At 47.9% G+C, this 16,706-nt stretch overlaps 1 protein-coding gene across 1 annotated transcript in view; it reads right to left on the bottom strand.

The window, feature by feature from the left end:
• The window catches only part of SYPL1 (synaptophysin like 1), a 255,826-nt gene that overhangs the window by 147,987 nt on the left and 91,133 nt on the right, over positions 1 to 16,706 (bottom strand). The window contains exon 3 of the mRNA XM_085654139.1: positions 4,535 to 4,650. Within this exon, the coding sequence (XP_085510265.1) occupies positions 4,535 to 4,650 (116 nt within the window). The remainder of the gene's footprint in view (positions 1 to 4,534; positions 4,651 to 16,706) is intronic.

Below are 16,706 nucleotides of genomic sequence, written 5' to 3'. Positions count from 1 at the left end.
ATTTAAAATTGGACCTTTGTATTACTCTTTGAACTGTATTGGGGACACATCACTGTATCCAACTCTCAATGCTGCCGAACCTCCGGGCTGTCGGCTGAATAGCTGTGTCCTGAATTTTGAAATAAAGGTTTTCAAAAAAAAAAAAAAAAAAAAAAAAATAGTGCCCCCACTACTGAAACCCAATCTTCTGGAAAATTCCCACTTTCTGGAAGCAAAACTGGGAAAGTAACACGCTTTGTTAGAGAGACGAGATTACCAACAAAATATGGAAACTACGATATGTAATGTTTTTAATTTTGTACAGAAGGGAATACAACATACAAACATGTATCTTAAGATAGTCCTGTATCACAGGTGTTTCATATATTATTCCTTTTGATAACTTTCTTATACTTTTGTAATTCTGAATAATATCTTAATTCCTGTATTGCAAATGTTTCACATATTAATAACTTTCTTGTACTTTTGTTATCTTAAATTATATCGTTGTATCTGAGAGTAGGTTCTAGTTCTGAACTAGGACAGTTACATCTAGACATCAAGCTGATCCGATGTCCCTGCTTGCTCTGAATAAATGTACTTCTAATCCTTCTTCCTGACTGAAGTATCATTACATCATACACTTGACAAGTATACTAAAGCATAGAAGTCTAGTGGGCAGCTACCTGGCAGCTATGCTCATTGTACTGGCAAAGAAGAATCAATTGACCAATTCCTGATGGGTGTTCCTTTATATAGCAGCATATGTAAGAATTGACTAAAGCTAAATAAGCAAATGAGGTGTTCAGTCTGTGCAAATCTACCACCATTACTGTCATTTTTAGTCGCAAAATACACAGACTGCATGGAGGTCATGACACAGCACTGTAAAGACATCTAAATGAAATGTTTAATTGTACTCCTATGCTTTTCAAGTTATGTTTATAACTGATTGTGAAGTATTTGAAGGGGGGGGGGGCGGGGGTGATGACTTTTACATCATGTACCAATAAAACAAGGAGATAACTGGTGCTAACTGTAAACTCCATACATCATGCAGGTCTCACCAATAACAATTCCAAGCGAGATACCTTTTCTCTTAGATTGTGAAAAAGTTTGGCAAGGATACCTAACCTAAAAAAAGAAAATGGCTGCAGGGGGCTGGCAATTACACAATATTTATGACTGAGTGCAACATAGATTCTGAAATCACATGCAATGCAAGACCTATATGTTTTGGGTCACTGTGGAACTTGACCAGATAGCGAGGACAGAAACTCTTTAAGCACTCCCAATAACATTATCCACTTGTATTCTCCAACACTGGTAGCAATGACAAGTATCTCACCAATTTCTTAACTACCAGTTGCCCCATAAACTTTGCTTTAAAGACAAGGGCATGGAAAGCATACTTTTTAAAAGAGAAAAACTCATCTACTAGCTAAACTACTAGTTAACCTCTTAGAGGCACGAACCAAATAATTAGCATAATAAGCTGAACTGGAGGGTTGGCTTCTATAGTTCGGTGTACAAAAACGAAGAGATGCATAGCACAATCAAATAACAGTGGGCTGAAACCATCAATCACGTTTCATATATTTACAGAGAGAAATCATCGAGAAGGGTTTGAAGAAACTATTAACATAGGCTAATGTTTGCATTAGTGCATTAATTTGTGGTGAACCAAGGCATTTTATCATGACAGCAAAACAAACTGAGTGAGATACTTTCCCAGGTGCTCTTGCATACTCTGAAGTGCTTCTTTAATAAGCATACGATGCTGAAGTAAAGGATACCAAATAAAGTACAGTGTTTTCTGTTGCACATTTAAAATAAGTGGTGAACAAACCAATGAAGCTTGCCTCTATGGTCACACAGTAATAGCCATTAACTATTAGAACAGCTGGTTATTTGGCATCACTGAACATGTATTCAAAGTTCCATGAAGATTTCCTTTAAGTCCTCCCCTTCAATTAGCCTGGAGGTGCGTTAAGATCAACGAACCTCCCTACCGGATCACTGGTGAAGTTCAGCAGGTCCTTTTCTCTCTAAAATAATTCATCTGCTTTCTAGGCCCAATAAGCTACTAAGCATGGAATATTTTTTGCTGTGTCAAGACTGAGGCCCAGAGCCAGAAATAACTGACGAAGACATGCACTTAATTCTATTTACTACACAATACTAAACAGAACATTTAATAACACAGATGAAGGTATGCCCAGTTTAAGTGAGATAATCAGAAGTATGTGGTTATCATTAGTGAAATATTACCAAAGATTGGAGGAAACAAGCCTCTGTGCGATCAGGTCCCACCCCAGTCTGCTCCTGATCAATATATCTTGAGTTAGCTGATGCAGTCTGATATTCATATTGTGTGTAAATCCTTCTTGTAGGTGCAAAGCCTTTTACCCCCTTCTTGGGAACTCTCACTGGGCTGACCCACTTCCCTTTTTTTCCATCTCCCACCCTCTCTCTCCATGTACAGTTACGAGGAGGGTGTCATGGAGAGTTGGGCTGACTATTAACATCTTCCTACAAGTATATGGAGATCACTCTGGTCCCTTTTGGGTGGAAGCTTGATTGGTGCCAAAGTGTCAACCCCTATCACGATATGTTGAGGGGACATAGTTTCTAGAGAAGCCAGGGTTGGCACTCAGTGTCTGTGTACCGAGATGTCAGGCCTGAAACTTGCTAGGCCTGGCATTAGTATACTTCATTGATGGCATGATTCAATCTATTGCCCCATGACTATGGGTTTTGGTCACCTCAACTTGTACGGACTAGGCACCAACCCACCTGGCCTTTCCTTCTCAGCACCAGTTCTCCATGTTGACGAACCTGAGGGTAGCCTTCCCGGCAAGATGTTAGTTTAGCAGGGAAGAGACCACAATGGCTCAACACAGCACTGGACAAGTAGTTCCATCCTCGTCACTTCACTCTCGGGCTTGGTGCTTTAGTCCTTTCTTTGCATAGCTCCCTCCCCCAGTTGCTGGCCTACAGGCTACTCTAAGCAGTTGCACGTTTCCAGACCCCTTCAATAGCCCCAGCTTCGCCATCACAGCTCATTCGTACAAACCGCCTCACAACAGCTTTTCACAGCCGGATGTCTGAAGGTTGTTCAGATCGGTCCCTGACTTGAGGAGGAGAGTAAAGATCCGAGATCCCATCCTGGTGTCTTTCAAAGTTTTCCAGCACACTGGTGTTGGCTGCAAATCAAGTCATGAGATTTCCTGGCACACTGACTTGGGGAATCTCTCCAATACATATATTGGGCTAGCATACTAGAATGAGTTACTCCACCCAGGTCCAGTTAATTATGGGTTAAGTCTGGTGTCATCGGATCTAGTCCCTGTTAACCCTATCTATTCAGTCAAGTATTATCTGTATATCTGGAACGCAGCAGGGTAGAGCAGAGTTTTTCCTATAAGTGTCTTGTGAGCTGTGAGATAATAGCACAGAAAAACAGGTCCCTCCACACATTTACTCCACAAAACGATCTACAGCATACCTCTGAGGTAGAAGAGTGGCAAGGCTTCTACTCTTCAAAGGCGCGTCTACCTTTATTTCATTGAAGCCCGGTACACTTAAATGGCCTTCAGACACGTTCTATGGGATTCTACAATTAACATATCTGTCTGGTATGCTCTCTCCATTCTCCATTGTGTGAACCATCTAACACAGCATAACAAAACTGATACCTTTACCTGTGCAGTCACACAGTGCACACACACACACACTGCAACATATCTATGAAGCAAATATATGTGCACCAGCCACATCCCTCAGATGAAGTAACAGACGTGGTTGAAAAAAAACTGGCAGACTAATTGAAAAGGCTATGCTCCTCTCCAAATACTGGAAGACAGATTAAAGTGTCCTTTTCCTAGATTAAAGAGTCCTTTTCCTATCACTTTTATTGTTTGCTGCTGTCACTTCTTCTCAACCTGGGGAGTAGGTAGTAGTCACTTTCATAAGTACAGCCTTTGATCCGCCCTACTAAACCAGAGCTCAACTCTGGTCTGCAGCCTTGGGCGAACATGCAGGATTACCCGGTGCACAGTGGCAAAAGATACAAAAGAGTGAACTGAAACTTGTTACACCAGGGATGCAAGAAACCAGGGATGCTGTACTGAGCCAAGAACAGGTCTCTCGTGTCCCAACACATAGCTTAGGAGAAACCTTATGAAAAAAATCCTGAGCAAGTCATACTCCGGGCTCAAAAAATATGAACAACTCCTTACAAGCCTGACTGGGGAATCAACTGGTGAGGCTTCACAGCTCAGTTCTGCAAGATACACAAGGGATTGATGTTATTGGTAATAAATGAACAGTCTGCCATTGCGATGGGAACCTTCATAATTACCTGCCTCTCACTAACTAATTGTGCTTTTCATTTTTTCAATGTATCCCAAGTTATTAATCTAGTTTCCAGGGAGTACTTACCAAACATAATTAATGAGAGTGAAGATAAAGTGAAAAAAAAGCTTGCGTTAATTTTTTTTTTTTTATAAACACTTAAAACATTGCAAGCCAAGAAAAAAAACTGTACACTCACCTAAAAGGGTACCCAAAGGATGCAGAAAATGTTTTGATTTGGGATTGGCAAGTAACATTAATTGATGTGCTTCCACTGTAACCGCCACAAGTAGCAAAGGAAAATATTGAGAAAATCTAGAATGGAGAACAGAGATCAATAAATTGCATTAATATCCACACACAAGGCATGTCATAAGACTAAACAATGGCAAAACCCACAAACACTCATTCATAATCCTTTTAGTAGGTAGAAAAATCATGACAGCTGCAACACCTTACTACTGCTATCTTTCTTAAGACCAATATTACACTACGATGTCCCTATTTCGAATCCTTGCTCCAATCCATCCGGGACGGTTTGGTGCAAGAAATATCACAATCCTACCCAGCACTTATTACTAAATCAAGCACATTTGTAATGCAGTGTAGAAATATGCTTCAAATCACCTTACCGTAACCACTTTAACAACCCTTCACATATATCCAGCTTGATGGACTAACTTACTGTTTTGCATAATAGTATCATAATTTTTCTTATGGCTGTGGCTGGTGGGAATTCTTGTTTGTGGTGTGCAGCCGAGGGGTAATGGGGGTTGGCATGTGAAACAGCCTTGAGGGGCGAAATGAAATTACTATTTTACCGCTTTCAGATAATGTTTGCATAAAGAAATCAAACGTGACTTTTCAACCGGAGCAATTACCAGCCTAGAAGTCTTGTACATGGTGCAGAATCTGGCCTTCTGAGCAAACATCTCTACTTAAGTGAAGTTTTAGAAATGTAATGTCTTTTCTTAGCCAAAAGTACTTTGAGCTCTCAGACCATGAGAATGCACTCCTACCTCAAAATCTGGAACTTATTGCCTTGGTGTCAATTCTATGTCAGGACTGGAGGCGAGGATTATGCCTTCTTTCTTCACTTTATTCTTACAGCAGCTATCACTTTAAAGAGAAAGCAAACTACATTTCCCATGAACACTTGGGAAAATGTAGTGAAAAACAATATCCTACCAGAGAACAAACTTATAATGGCCAATCAGGAGGCCCATAGCCCTGACATAGTCCTTCATCGGCCCTTCACAATTTCTTCACTGCTGTGCAGCCGAGATAAGTACCCTATCCTTCAGTGTTGTTCTGTTTCGGCTGTTAACTGTGCTTTAATTGCATTATCGGAATGTAAAATTGTTTGCCTTGTTTAAGCGGTGCACTGCGTCTGTTGTGCTGCACGCTTCGTGAATTTTTCATTTGCAGCGTTCAGCCGCAGGAGCGTTTTCCTGCCTGCGCAGCCTGTCCTGGTGCTGCCGACCTGAGGGCGCTGGAGGCGGTGAGAGGCCGCGGCGCGCACGTTTGAATTCCTTGCAGAGGAATTCATTCAGCTCGCCCGGTCTTCTGAGCTGCCGGGCTGAGGAGGACACGCCAGTGGGATCAGTAAGCCGATCGAGCCGCTTTATGAGCTCAAGGTCGATCGCGCACTGCTCTGTTGACCGCTCTACTGCCTGTGAACTTAAAACCAATAGATTGGCAGCAGGGTCTGTATGGTTTTGGTGCAACACCCTTCTGGGTCTGTACTGCTAGGCCCCAGAGGCCCGAGGGAACACTAACCCAGCCGGTCCCAAATGTAAATTAGTGCATCAGCGTTCAGTATCCCAGGGCTGAGAACCTCCTTAATTTTAGCAAGGCACTTGCACAAAGTTGTAGGCTGACACCCAACCGCCCAAATAAAATAGCTTGTCACCTCTTTTAAAGGCCTTGTGGTCTGTCACCCAGACCCCCCTTGATTAGCCTTAGTCCATTCTGTATAAACGACTAGCGAGAAGTATTACGAGGATAACTCCCTTGGGATGGAAGGCCCTCTGGCTGACCTTCCTTGGGATGATGACTTTTATAAGGATGCAGACGCCTCAATTTATCGAGTAGTGGCGGAGGCCATGACCCCGTTAGAGAAGAGACTCTCCTGCCAAATTGCTCAGGCCTTTGAAAAATTGAACCCACAGCTACTGCCTCCCACTCCGCCTCCCCGCCCCCAGGGGTTTCCCCCGTTAGCAGAAACAGCACCACCCCCCTCCCACACAGGCCCACGATTCGGGGGTGGACTTGGATGCCTTTGACAGACTAACAAGATTTCCTAGACAGCCATCCTGTCTTGCCTGTAGGGAATGTGAGTTCCCCTCCTCCCGTTGATGCGGATCCTCCCAATGCCGCAGGGAATGAAGAGGACTATCACCTCCCAGCTTATCTAAAAAAAGAGGGGCCCCTTCTAAACCAAAGGAGTAGGGCACTGTGAAGTAAATGAAAAAAGTACCCTTTGGACCGAATAATTGAGTGCACGTGAAAGTTATTCCCCAAGTACCCTCATTCAGACCCTATAATCTCATTCATTCATCCATGCCGAGGAAGATTGTAATACATATAATCAGGAATACACAAAACAAAATTGTAAACTTATAAAAATATGACTTCATAGGTAAATTTATTGATTGTTCAACATATATTAAAAACAAAAGTTATTTCATACAGACTAATTCAACATAAATACCCTATAGCTTACAATAAAAGCGAACAACCTAAGTTCATAAAAATACGAAATCACAATAACTAAAAACCATAAAAATTGAGTCACTAATATAGACAAACACAATACGTCATAAAGAATATTACACATCCGTAATAACAATATGTAGGACGTAGAACCAGGTACTTTTCGTGCTTAGTACTCGTTAACTGTCGCCCATGTAAACAGTTTTGTGTAGAAAAATAGGCGTCGACTCGTTTCAATGGCTTAATTATATCTCCATCTTTTTCAAGACCACACTCTTGACTCTCATGTAATGATTTAAAAAGAACGAGGGACTTGCACAATAGTTAAGTCTGTACCTCTTCTAGTTAAGGCAAGCTACCGTCCATACTGAGTGGGCCAGTAGTTTTCAATTTTCTTATATGGAAGACTCCTATAAATAGTCTGGGCAGCCCTATGGTTATTCTTCCATTTCTTTAGTCTTTTGTTTCCTTTTTGTTTCCCTTTCTTTTCCCTAGAATAATGTCCTTATTTGTAAGAAGTCACTATTTTTGGTCCAATAGAATTGTAAAAGACCATATGCAAAATATGGAACGACCTTGGGATGAAATATTCGGGATTTTGAAGCCGCACCTCCTACGTCCTAGGCTATCTTGCCACGGACTTTAAGTAGTTTCTTTGTGGGGATATCGCTGTATAGTTTCCCTCTTATAATTAGGGTTTTTCGTGATGCAGCCACGTGTTTAGTCGGCGAGGAACGGATAAACAGGCCATCCAGGGCACGTCAGACATGCTCGAGCCAGACTACATCTTTCACCCCCGAATGGGCCCCGGCCGACAAATTCGCCAGTTATGCAGCGGGGCGCATCTGCAGGCCACTGGAGAAAGGGGCCCGTAATTGCCTCTGGGCCAAGTGCCCTCGCCCTCCCTAGAGGGGAAAGTGGCTCTCACCCCGGAGATTGACCCACGTATGGCCACTTTCTTGCAAAAGTTCACAAGGGAACCCAAGAAGGAAATTGATAGGTCCGGGTGGGCATGCCAGGACAATTTTCTGAATACTTTGGGCCCTCTCACTAAGATTCTGGACATGGCCGAAGAGGGCAAATTGACAGGCTCCTCAATTTCCCCTGAGACACTATCGGGGTGGGGACAAAGGGCTATTATTTTCTTGGGCAAAGCAAATTGTGCCCTGTCCATGGAGCATCGCTGCTCCTTTCTGATTAAGGTGGACCCAAGCTGGGCGACCTAGCGGATTCGGAGGCAGGGGGCCATTCCGCAGGAAGGGCTCTTTGGGGAGCCATTTGTCAAGGAGCTAGGCAAATTTGTCAACACCTTTACCTCCCTTGACAAAGCCCAAACTTCTATTAGGAAAGTGTTCCCTCGTGTTTTCCATGGAGCCGGTCGAGGTAGGGGCCGCTCGACCAGCCGCCCATCCCACCAGAACCCTCAAAGAGGGCAAGACCAGTCCCGGTTCAAGAATATCTACCCCATGACAGGACGTCGTGGAAAAGGCAGAGGATTCTGAGGAGCAGCAAGCCCCGGTGAGTGTTCTCCCTTCTTCCCGATTAAAAGTAAGGGGCGGGGGGCAGCTGGCATATCTTTTCCAGGCTTGGATTTCATCACAGGGGACGTGTGGGTCCTTCAGACAGTTCAAGGATTCCACATACAGTATCTTGGGGATCCCTCCCAATGCCTCGCAGAACGGACGCTCCCCGCCACTGCTCTGCCACTTACCTGCCTCCGCTGCCTGACGCCTGATCTCCGCATCTTCTTCCCGCCGCATCTTTTTACCGCCACTTACCCGACGCCGCTGCCTGCCTCCGGATACCGCCTCCCGCCTTCCAGGTAACACCTGCTGCCTCCTGGCCGCTCCTCACGCCGCTGCCTTCACTCCTCCTACCTGCTGACCTCCGCTGGGCACCGGGTGACTTCCTGCCTGCTCCGCCGCTTCCCGCCGTTTTTCCCGCCGCCGCTGCCCCAGGAGCCTCCTCCCACTCCCGCCTCCACCTCCGGCCCGCCCCCCCTCCCTGCCCATTGGCCACCCCGCTCCCGCCTCCCGCTGACCCTCCCTCCCTGCTCCTTATTTAGGTCACCCCCTCCGCGACCGCGCGCAGCAGGAGCGCCTTATGTGCGCCGAAGGTGCTCCAAAGGTAAGCCCGTCCACGCCTGGACCGCGCCCAGCGCCAGACCCCCTGGCCCCCGCCAGCGCCCCCGCAGGACCTACGACTTCGCTACGCTCATCGCACTCAAAACCGCCCGAGCCCCCGGATGCTACCAAGCGTCCCCGCGACGCACCCATGGACCCTTCGTCTGCCGATCCTGCAACTTCTCCTGCCTCCGAACAAGCACCACGCCCACCAAGACGGACAACAGCAACCACCTCAAGTGCATCCTGATCAACACCTGCTCCATCCACAGACACGCCGTGGAACTCTGGAACCTCCTCGACACCGCATCTCCAGACGTCGCCTTCCTCACGGAAACCTGGATGAACGACTCCTCAGCCCCCCGACATCGCCATAGCCATCCCGGACGGCTACAAGATCATCAGGAGGGATCGCAACAACCAGACCGGAGGGGGCATCGCCATCGCTCACAAAAGCACCATTCACATCTCGACTGACTCCACCGACGCATTCAACACCGCCGAATACCTGCACTTCCAGATCCACACCGACCCCAAGACTACCCTCAGAGGCACCCTCATCTACAGACCCCCCGGGACCACGCGCACAGTTCTGCGAAGACATCACGGACTTCATCAGCCCTCACGCCCTCCCCTCCACCGACTACATCCTCCTCGGAGACCTCAACTTCCACCTGGAGAACCACAACGACCGCAACACGACCACCCTGCAGGACAACATCGCCAACCTCGGACTCCAGCAACTGGTCAACACCCCCACCCACTACGCCGGCCACATGCTCGACCCCCTCTTCTCATCCAGCAAGCACATCACCTTCAGCCACTGCACCGGACTGACCACAGCTGCGTCCACTTCAGCTTCAAGAAGAACACGGTCCAGCACCACCCGAAGCAGGTTCCCCACAGAAATTGGAGCAAGATCACCGTCGACCAGCTCACCACCTCCCTCAGCCAGAACCCACCTGTCAGGACAACGGACCCTAACACAGCAGCCCTCGACCTCACGCAATGGCTGACCTCCTGTGCCAACGACCTCGCCCCACTAAAGAACCCACTCACCAGGCCCAGAAGCAAGAAGGCCCCCTGGTTCACCGACGAACTCAAGGACTCCAAGAAGGCCTGCCGCACCCTCGAGAAGGCCTGGCTCCTCGACAAGTCCACCGACAACATGACCGCCCTCAAACTCGCCACCCGCAGACATCACCAGCTCATCCGCACCACCAAGAAGAAATCTTTGAAGGAACGACTGGACAAGAACGCCCATGACAGCAAGGAGCTCTTCAACATAGTCAAGGAGTTCTCCAACCCCAGCACCGGCAACAACGACATCACTCCCTCGCAGGACCTCTGCGACTCCCTCGCCTCGTACTTCCACCGCAAGATCGCCGACATCCACAACAGTTTCGGCGCTCCACCCCCATCGACCGAACCTACGCACCCCGCCGCTATCCTCCAGACATGGACCAAAGTGACCCTCGAAGACACGACACGCATGATGAACACCATCCACTCCGGATCTCCGACCGACCCATGCCCCCACCATGTCTTCAACAAGGCCGCCTCTACCATCGCACCCCACCTCCGAGACATCATCAACGCCTCCTTCGACACAGCCACCTTCCCGGAGAGCTGGAAGCACGCCGAGCTCAGCGCACTACTGAAGAAACCAACTGCGGACCCGACCGACCTCAAGAACTTCCGCCCTATCTCGCTCCTTCCATTCCCTGCCAAAGTCATCGAGAAGGTCGTCAACAAGCAGCTGGCCGCCTTCCTCGAGACGAACGGATCCCTCGACCCATCGCAATCCGGATTCAGAGCCAACCACAGCACCGAGACCGCCCTCATCGCAGCCACCGACGACATCCGAGCCCTGCTCGACAAAGGTGAAACAGCGGCACTCATCCTCCTTGACCTCTCCGCAGCATTTGACACTGTCTGCCACCGCACCCTAGTCCAACGCCTCAACGACACCGGCATCCAGGGGATTGCTCTGGAATGGATCATCTCATACCTCTCCGGCAGAACACAGAGTACGCCTCCCTCCGTTCCGCTCTGAGGCCACCGAAGTCATCTGCGGCGTCCCGCAAGGATCATCGCTCAGCCCCACTCTCTTCAACATCTACATGAAACCCCTCGCTGCCATCGCACGCCAACACAACCTCAACATCATTTCCTACGCCGATGACACCCAGCTGATTCTCTCCCTCACCAGAGACCCCGACACCGCCAAAGCCGACCTACACGAAGGGATGAAAGATGTCGCCGAATGGATGAACATCAGCCGCCTGAAGTTGAACACGGACAAGACAGAAGTCCTCATCCTGGGACCGTCGCCTTCCGCATGGGACGACTCCTGGTGGCCCCCGGCCCTGGGCACCGCACCCAAGCCAACGGACCACGCACGCTACTTGGGCGTCATCCTGGACTCCTCCCTATCGATGACCAGACAAGTCAACGCCGTCTCCTCATCTTGCTTCCACAACCTTCGCATGCTCCGCAAGATCTTCAGATGGATCCCGACCGAGACCAGGAAGACTGTCACCCAGGCCCTCGTCACCAGCAGACTAGACTACGGAAACACCCTCTACGCCGGTACAACAGCCAAGCTTCAGAAAAGACTTCAGCGTATCCAGAACGCCTCCGCCAGTCTCATCCTGGACGCCCCCCGACGCAGCCACATCTCGAGCCACGAGAGACCTGCACTGGCTCCCTGTCAACAAGAGGATCATGTTCAGACTCCTCACCCACGCACACAAATCCCTCCACGACCTGGGCCCAAGGTACCTCAACGACCGCCTGACCTTCTACACGCCCACCCGACAGCTACGATCCGCGAACCTCGCCCTCGCCGTCGTCCCTCGCATCCAGAGAGCCACCGCCGGAGGAAGATCCTTCTCCTACCTGGCGGCTAAGACATGGAACTCCCTGCCCGTCCACCTGCGGCTGACTCAGGACCACCTCGCCTTCAGGAAACAGCTCAAGACCTGGCTGTTCGAGCAGTAGCAGACCCCCTCCCCCAAGCGCCTTGAGACCCTTCCGGGTGAGTAGTGCGCGATACAAATTCCTTGATTGATTGATTGATTGACCTCGCTCCATACAGTTTACACAGCGGGAGGACGCTCTGGTAGACTAGGAAGTTGCATCCTCACCAAAGGCGCTATTTCCCTTTCCTCCCCTCATCCCAGAGGGTTCATCAGCAATATCTTTCGGGCCAAAGGCTGCTGATAAACCTCAGCGAGTTCAACGACTGGCTGTTTTACCACCACTTCAAAATGGAGGGCATTCACCTCCTCAGGGATGTCCTATGGCCCTTGGATTGGATGGTTTAGCTGGACCTCAAAGACGCCTACCTGGTTATCCCGATTTTACCACCTCACCAGCGGTTTCTCCAGTTCATATGGCGGCAACAGACGTACGAGTTCGGCCTATCCTCAGCCCCTTGGTGCTTCACCAAGGTCCTCAAGCCGGTGGTAATATACCGGAGGGCTCGGGGTATATGAATGATTGTGTACTTGGACGATGTGCTCTTAATGAGTCCATGCCCTAGCTGTTGACCCACCTCCGAATGGAGGTGGATCTACTTCAGAACTTAGGCTTTGTGGTCAACGAGAAGAAGTCGCTCTTAACGCTCTCTCAGAGTTTGACCTTTTTGGGGTTCGTAATAGACTCCACCTCATCCACTTTAAGTCTTCCATACAGGAAAGTGCTGAAGATTCAGCATGAGCTGAGGCGTACCCTCACCAAGCATCAGGTTTTCTCTCAGACAACTGGCTCGGGTAGTGGGCTTCCTCTCTGCATCGATTCAGGCCATCTTCCCGGGACCTCTCCACTATATGGCCCTGCAGCGCCTCAAGGCAGCTTACCTACGCAGAGGGTGCCCCTACTCTCACAAGGTTTTTCTGTCCGACGAGGCACGAGAAGAAATCCAATGGTGGTTAGACCACATGGAGGCCTGGAACGGCTGAGCAATTTTCAGATCGACCACGGATTTGGTCATAGAATCCAACGCCAGCAGGACAGGCTGGAGGCCAGATTCTGCTGCTTTTTCGACCGGAGGTTTGTGGTCTCCAGAAGAATGGGAGTTGCATATCAACTGCTTGGAACTTCTAGCAGGTTCCTTCGCAGTCCGCGGTTGGACGAGCGATTCTATCCAGTCATGTGCCCTTCTGAAGATGGACAACATCTTGGTGGTCCGCTATATCAACCACTTAGGGGGCACGCAGTCCAAAGCACTCTCGGACCTTGCTGCAGGTTTTTGGCAGTGTTGCCTGGACCATCAGGTATCGGTCAAAGTGGAGTACTTGCCCTGGCGAAAGAACCAGGAGGACTTCTTCCAGGCCGCAACTCCAGGGATTCCAGTCTTTGGGAACTCGCCTAGGAGATCTTTGCAGTGTTAAAAGACTGTTGGGGTCCATTCTTGTGGACCTTTTTGCCTCAAGACTGGAGCACCACCTGCACTCTTCTTCAGCTGGAGGCTGGGACTGGAGCCGGAAGAAGGGGTACGCTTTCCCCCCCTTCCCAATGATCACAAAGGATGACCGTGCAGGGTCTGGAGACAACGGGCAGAGGTGGTTATGATCACCCCCTTTGGAGATCGCAAGTTTGGTTTTCAGTTCTTCTGGAACTTTCCTGGGAGTCTCCAATCCTACTCTCCCAATTTCCAACTCTCCTCTCGAGTCCCGACAATTTTCCCCATCCACTGATTCAGGGGAACTCGTTGTGGCTCATGGCGTGGCGGATTACAGAGGACGATGGAAGGTCCCAGGCCTTTCGGATACGACTGAAACCTTCATGTCCAAGGCTTGGGCGGACAGTACTGTCAAAAGATACAGATGCGCTTGGCGCAGATGGTCCCGTTGGTGTATGCAAACATATCTTAATCCCCTGGATCCAGATGTAGTGCACATTCTGAATTTTCTAGCACATTTAGCTTCGAGCGTCATGGCTTACAGATCGGTAAACACCTTTCGGTCAGCCATTTCAGCCGGCAATGTACCAATTAATGAGGTTGCGGTGGATGAGCTCCCCCTAGTCTGCAGATTGTTAGGAGGTATCAGGCTCTCTCTAAACCAAGTTCTCCTGGCAACCAAACCGTTTTCTGTCCAGGAAGGAATTGTCTGCTAAGCTGGCTATGCTGCTCTGCCTGGTCTCTTGCCGCCATGTCTCACACGTGAGGGCATTAGACATCACAAGCAGGATGTTCTCTCCTAATGGGGCGACGTTCACACTCCACAGAAGAACGAAATGCAACATAAGAGTTAACACTTACCCAGAATTCTCAGACTCTCTTAAGTTATGCGTCACCCGATGCCTAAAGGCTTATGAGGAAATAACTGAAGTTTCGTCCTACGGGGGAGCAGCAGCTTCTCATTACAGTACATAAACCTTTTAAGGCAGTTTCTTCCCCTACCATAGCTAGGTGGGTTAGATGGATGATGCAGGAGGTCGGTATTAGCCTTCGGGATTTTGGGGCCCACTCGGCACGGGGTGCAAAGGCCTCTAAGGCATTTGGCTTGGGTGCCCGTTTGGAGGATTTTCTCAACTCGGCAAATTGGTCTTCGGACTCTACCTTTAAGAGGTTTTTACTTCAAGGTGGTGCTGGACATGGCTCACCTCGTGGTGAGCAAGCTTTAAACTAGCATAATCCTCACCTCCAGTCCTGACATAGAATGAAAAATATCCAAGCTATCGTAAGGGAAAGTTTCAATTCTATTAAGGACTCAGAGACGAGGATTATCCCACCCTAGGGATTCCATAGGAAGATCACCCTCCCAGTATAAGAGTAAGTAATCCTGCTTGGGTATAAGGTGGTTTTGCTTGATGCATTTGATTTGTTTACACAATAACTGCATTTTTTGGTTCACAGGCTTTAGTAGTTTGTGCTTAGGTAGTGACAATGTATCCAGTCTTTGTAGGATCTGATGCAAATAAACAGGATTCATGAAGGTGATCCAACGGCTGACTACGCCTCGACGGAAGAGGGTGAAGGGCCGGTGAAGAAGGACTATGTTGGGGTTAAGGGCCTCCTGATTGGACATTATAAGTCTGTTCTCTGGCTGGATGTTTTCTCACTACATTTTCCCAAGTGTTCATGGGAAACGTAGTTTGTTATATCTTTAAAGTGATGGCTGCTACAAGAATAAAGTGAAGAAAGAAGGCATAATCCCCGCCTCAGAGTCCTTAATAGAATTGAAACTTTCCATTAGGATAGCTAGGAAATTTTTCATTCTTGATTGCACACAATTTCCGTTGTATCTTGACCTGAGCAGAAACCAGGGAAAATAGATGGGAATAATTTATTTCTAAAAGACTGGATGGAACTCTGACAATAAGCAGTACCTCGAGGAGTGTGAGGTGGCGAGAAGCTGGGAGGTGGGTGTTGGCAACTGAATATTATGGGACTAAGGTCTGTCCAGCATGGACTGGACTAACTTGCCTCTCCTCACAATAGCTAGACTCTTCCTCACTAGCAGCACTTTGAATAAAACAAAAGGCGACAAACTGCCATATAATAATCCAAAATACATCATTATGCTACATCTCAGAAGACAGCGTCATAAAGCAGTACTAACGTGCAACATTTTTTTTTACATTTTCTAAGTTTGTTAAATGTTCCATTAAGGGACAATGACATCACTAGTAATGGAGACCTACTGGCCAAAGGCTCCTTGAACTCTTAGCAAACGGAGGATGGAATGGCAGCTAATAAAATTAGCAGCGTTAACTCACTAAACTTTTACTAAGGGTTATACCATCAGCAAATGATCACAGCTGTTCATGTGCTCCAATAGGAGTAGGGAAAAACCCTCTGTGGAATAGGTTCTGCTCCACATTGCCGACAAAACTTGCATCCACCATGGAAAGCTGGATCTTGCCATGGCTGAAGTTTAATAACAGTTTCCAGGGTTCGGCGGTAATGATTTATAGTTTTAAGTCTATGACTTAATAAAAAACAAAGCACTTTTTCATGCCAAGCAGGTTAAGCCTTATGCTAGCAAGACAGCTCAGATCTGACCACACTCATTTAGAAACCAGCCCACGATGTGAGAAAAGGCAAACATTAACGTCAACATATATAAAAGCTGCCTTGCTATGCAGGCTATTGAGGGAATTTGTAGATATCAGTATATAGTCAATTTTGTGCTCAGAAGATACTAAATCACAGTAATAACACAGCGATACAACGAAATCTATGTTATAGAATTCCCCAATGGGAAATGAACAATTTTATTTCATCAAAAAATAAAGAAACCATAAAAAGTGGTATAGTATTCAAGGAGAAAAGGGGTTTCAGAACTCAGGATTATAACGTGTAGCCAAGAAACAAAACAATTAGGCCACAAACATAAGTAGCACCATTGCACATATCTACAGTAAATAAATGAGCAAATCAGTGTCAAGGTACTAAAGTCGATGGCGTTTCGATCCCCAACGTAGTAATGGGATCATCATTAGGACACAACAAGCAATGCCTGAGATAAGTGCCTGCTTGTTTCAGGGAGAACACACTGTGTGCCCGCAAAGTGTATGGAG

The sequence above is a fragment of the Triturus cristatus genome, chromosome 4_1 (genome assembly GCF_964204655.1).
Source record: "Triturus cristatus chromosome 4_1, aTriCri1.1, whole genome shotgun sequence".
Classification (NCBI taxonomy): Eukaryota; Metazoa; Chordata; class Amphibia; order Caudata; family Salamandridae; genus Triturus; species Triturus cristatus.
The sequence above is the reverse complement of the archived record's forward strand: the minus strand, read 5'-3'. Positions and strand labels throughout refer to the sequence as shown.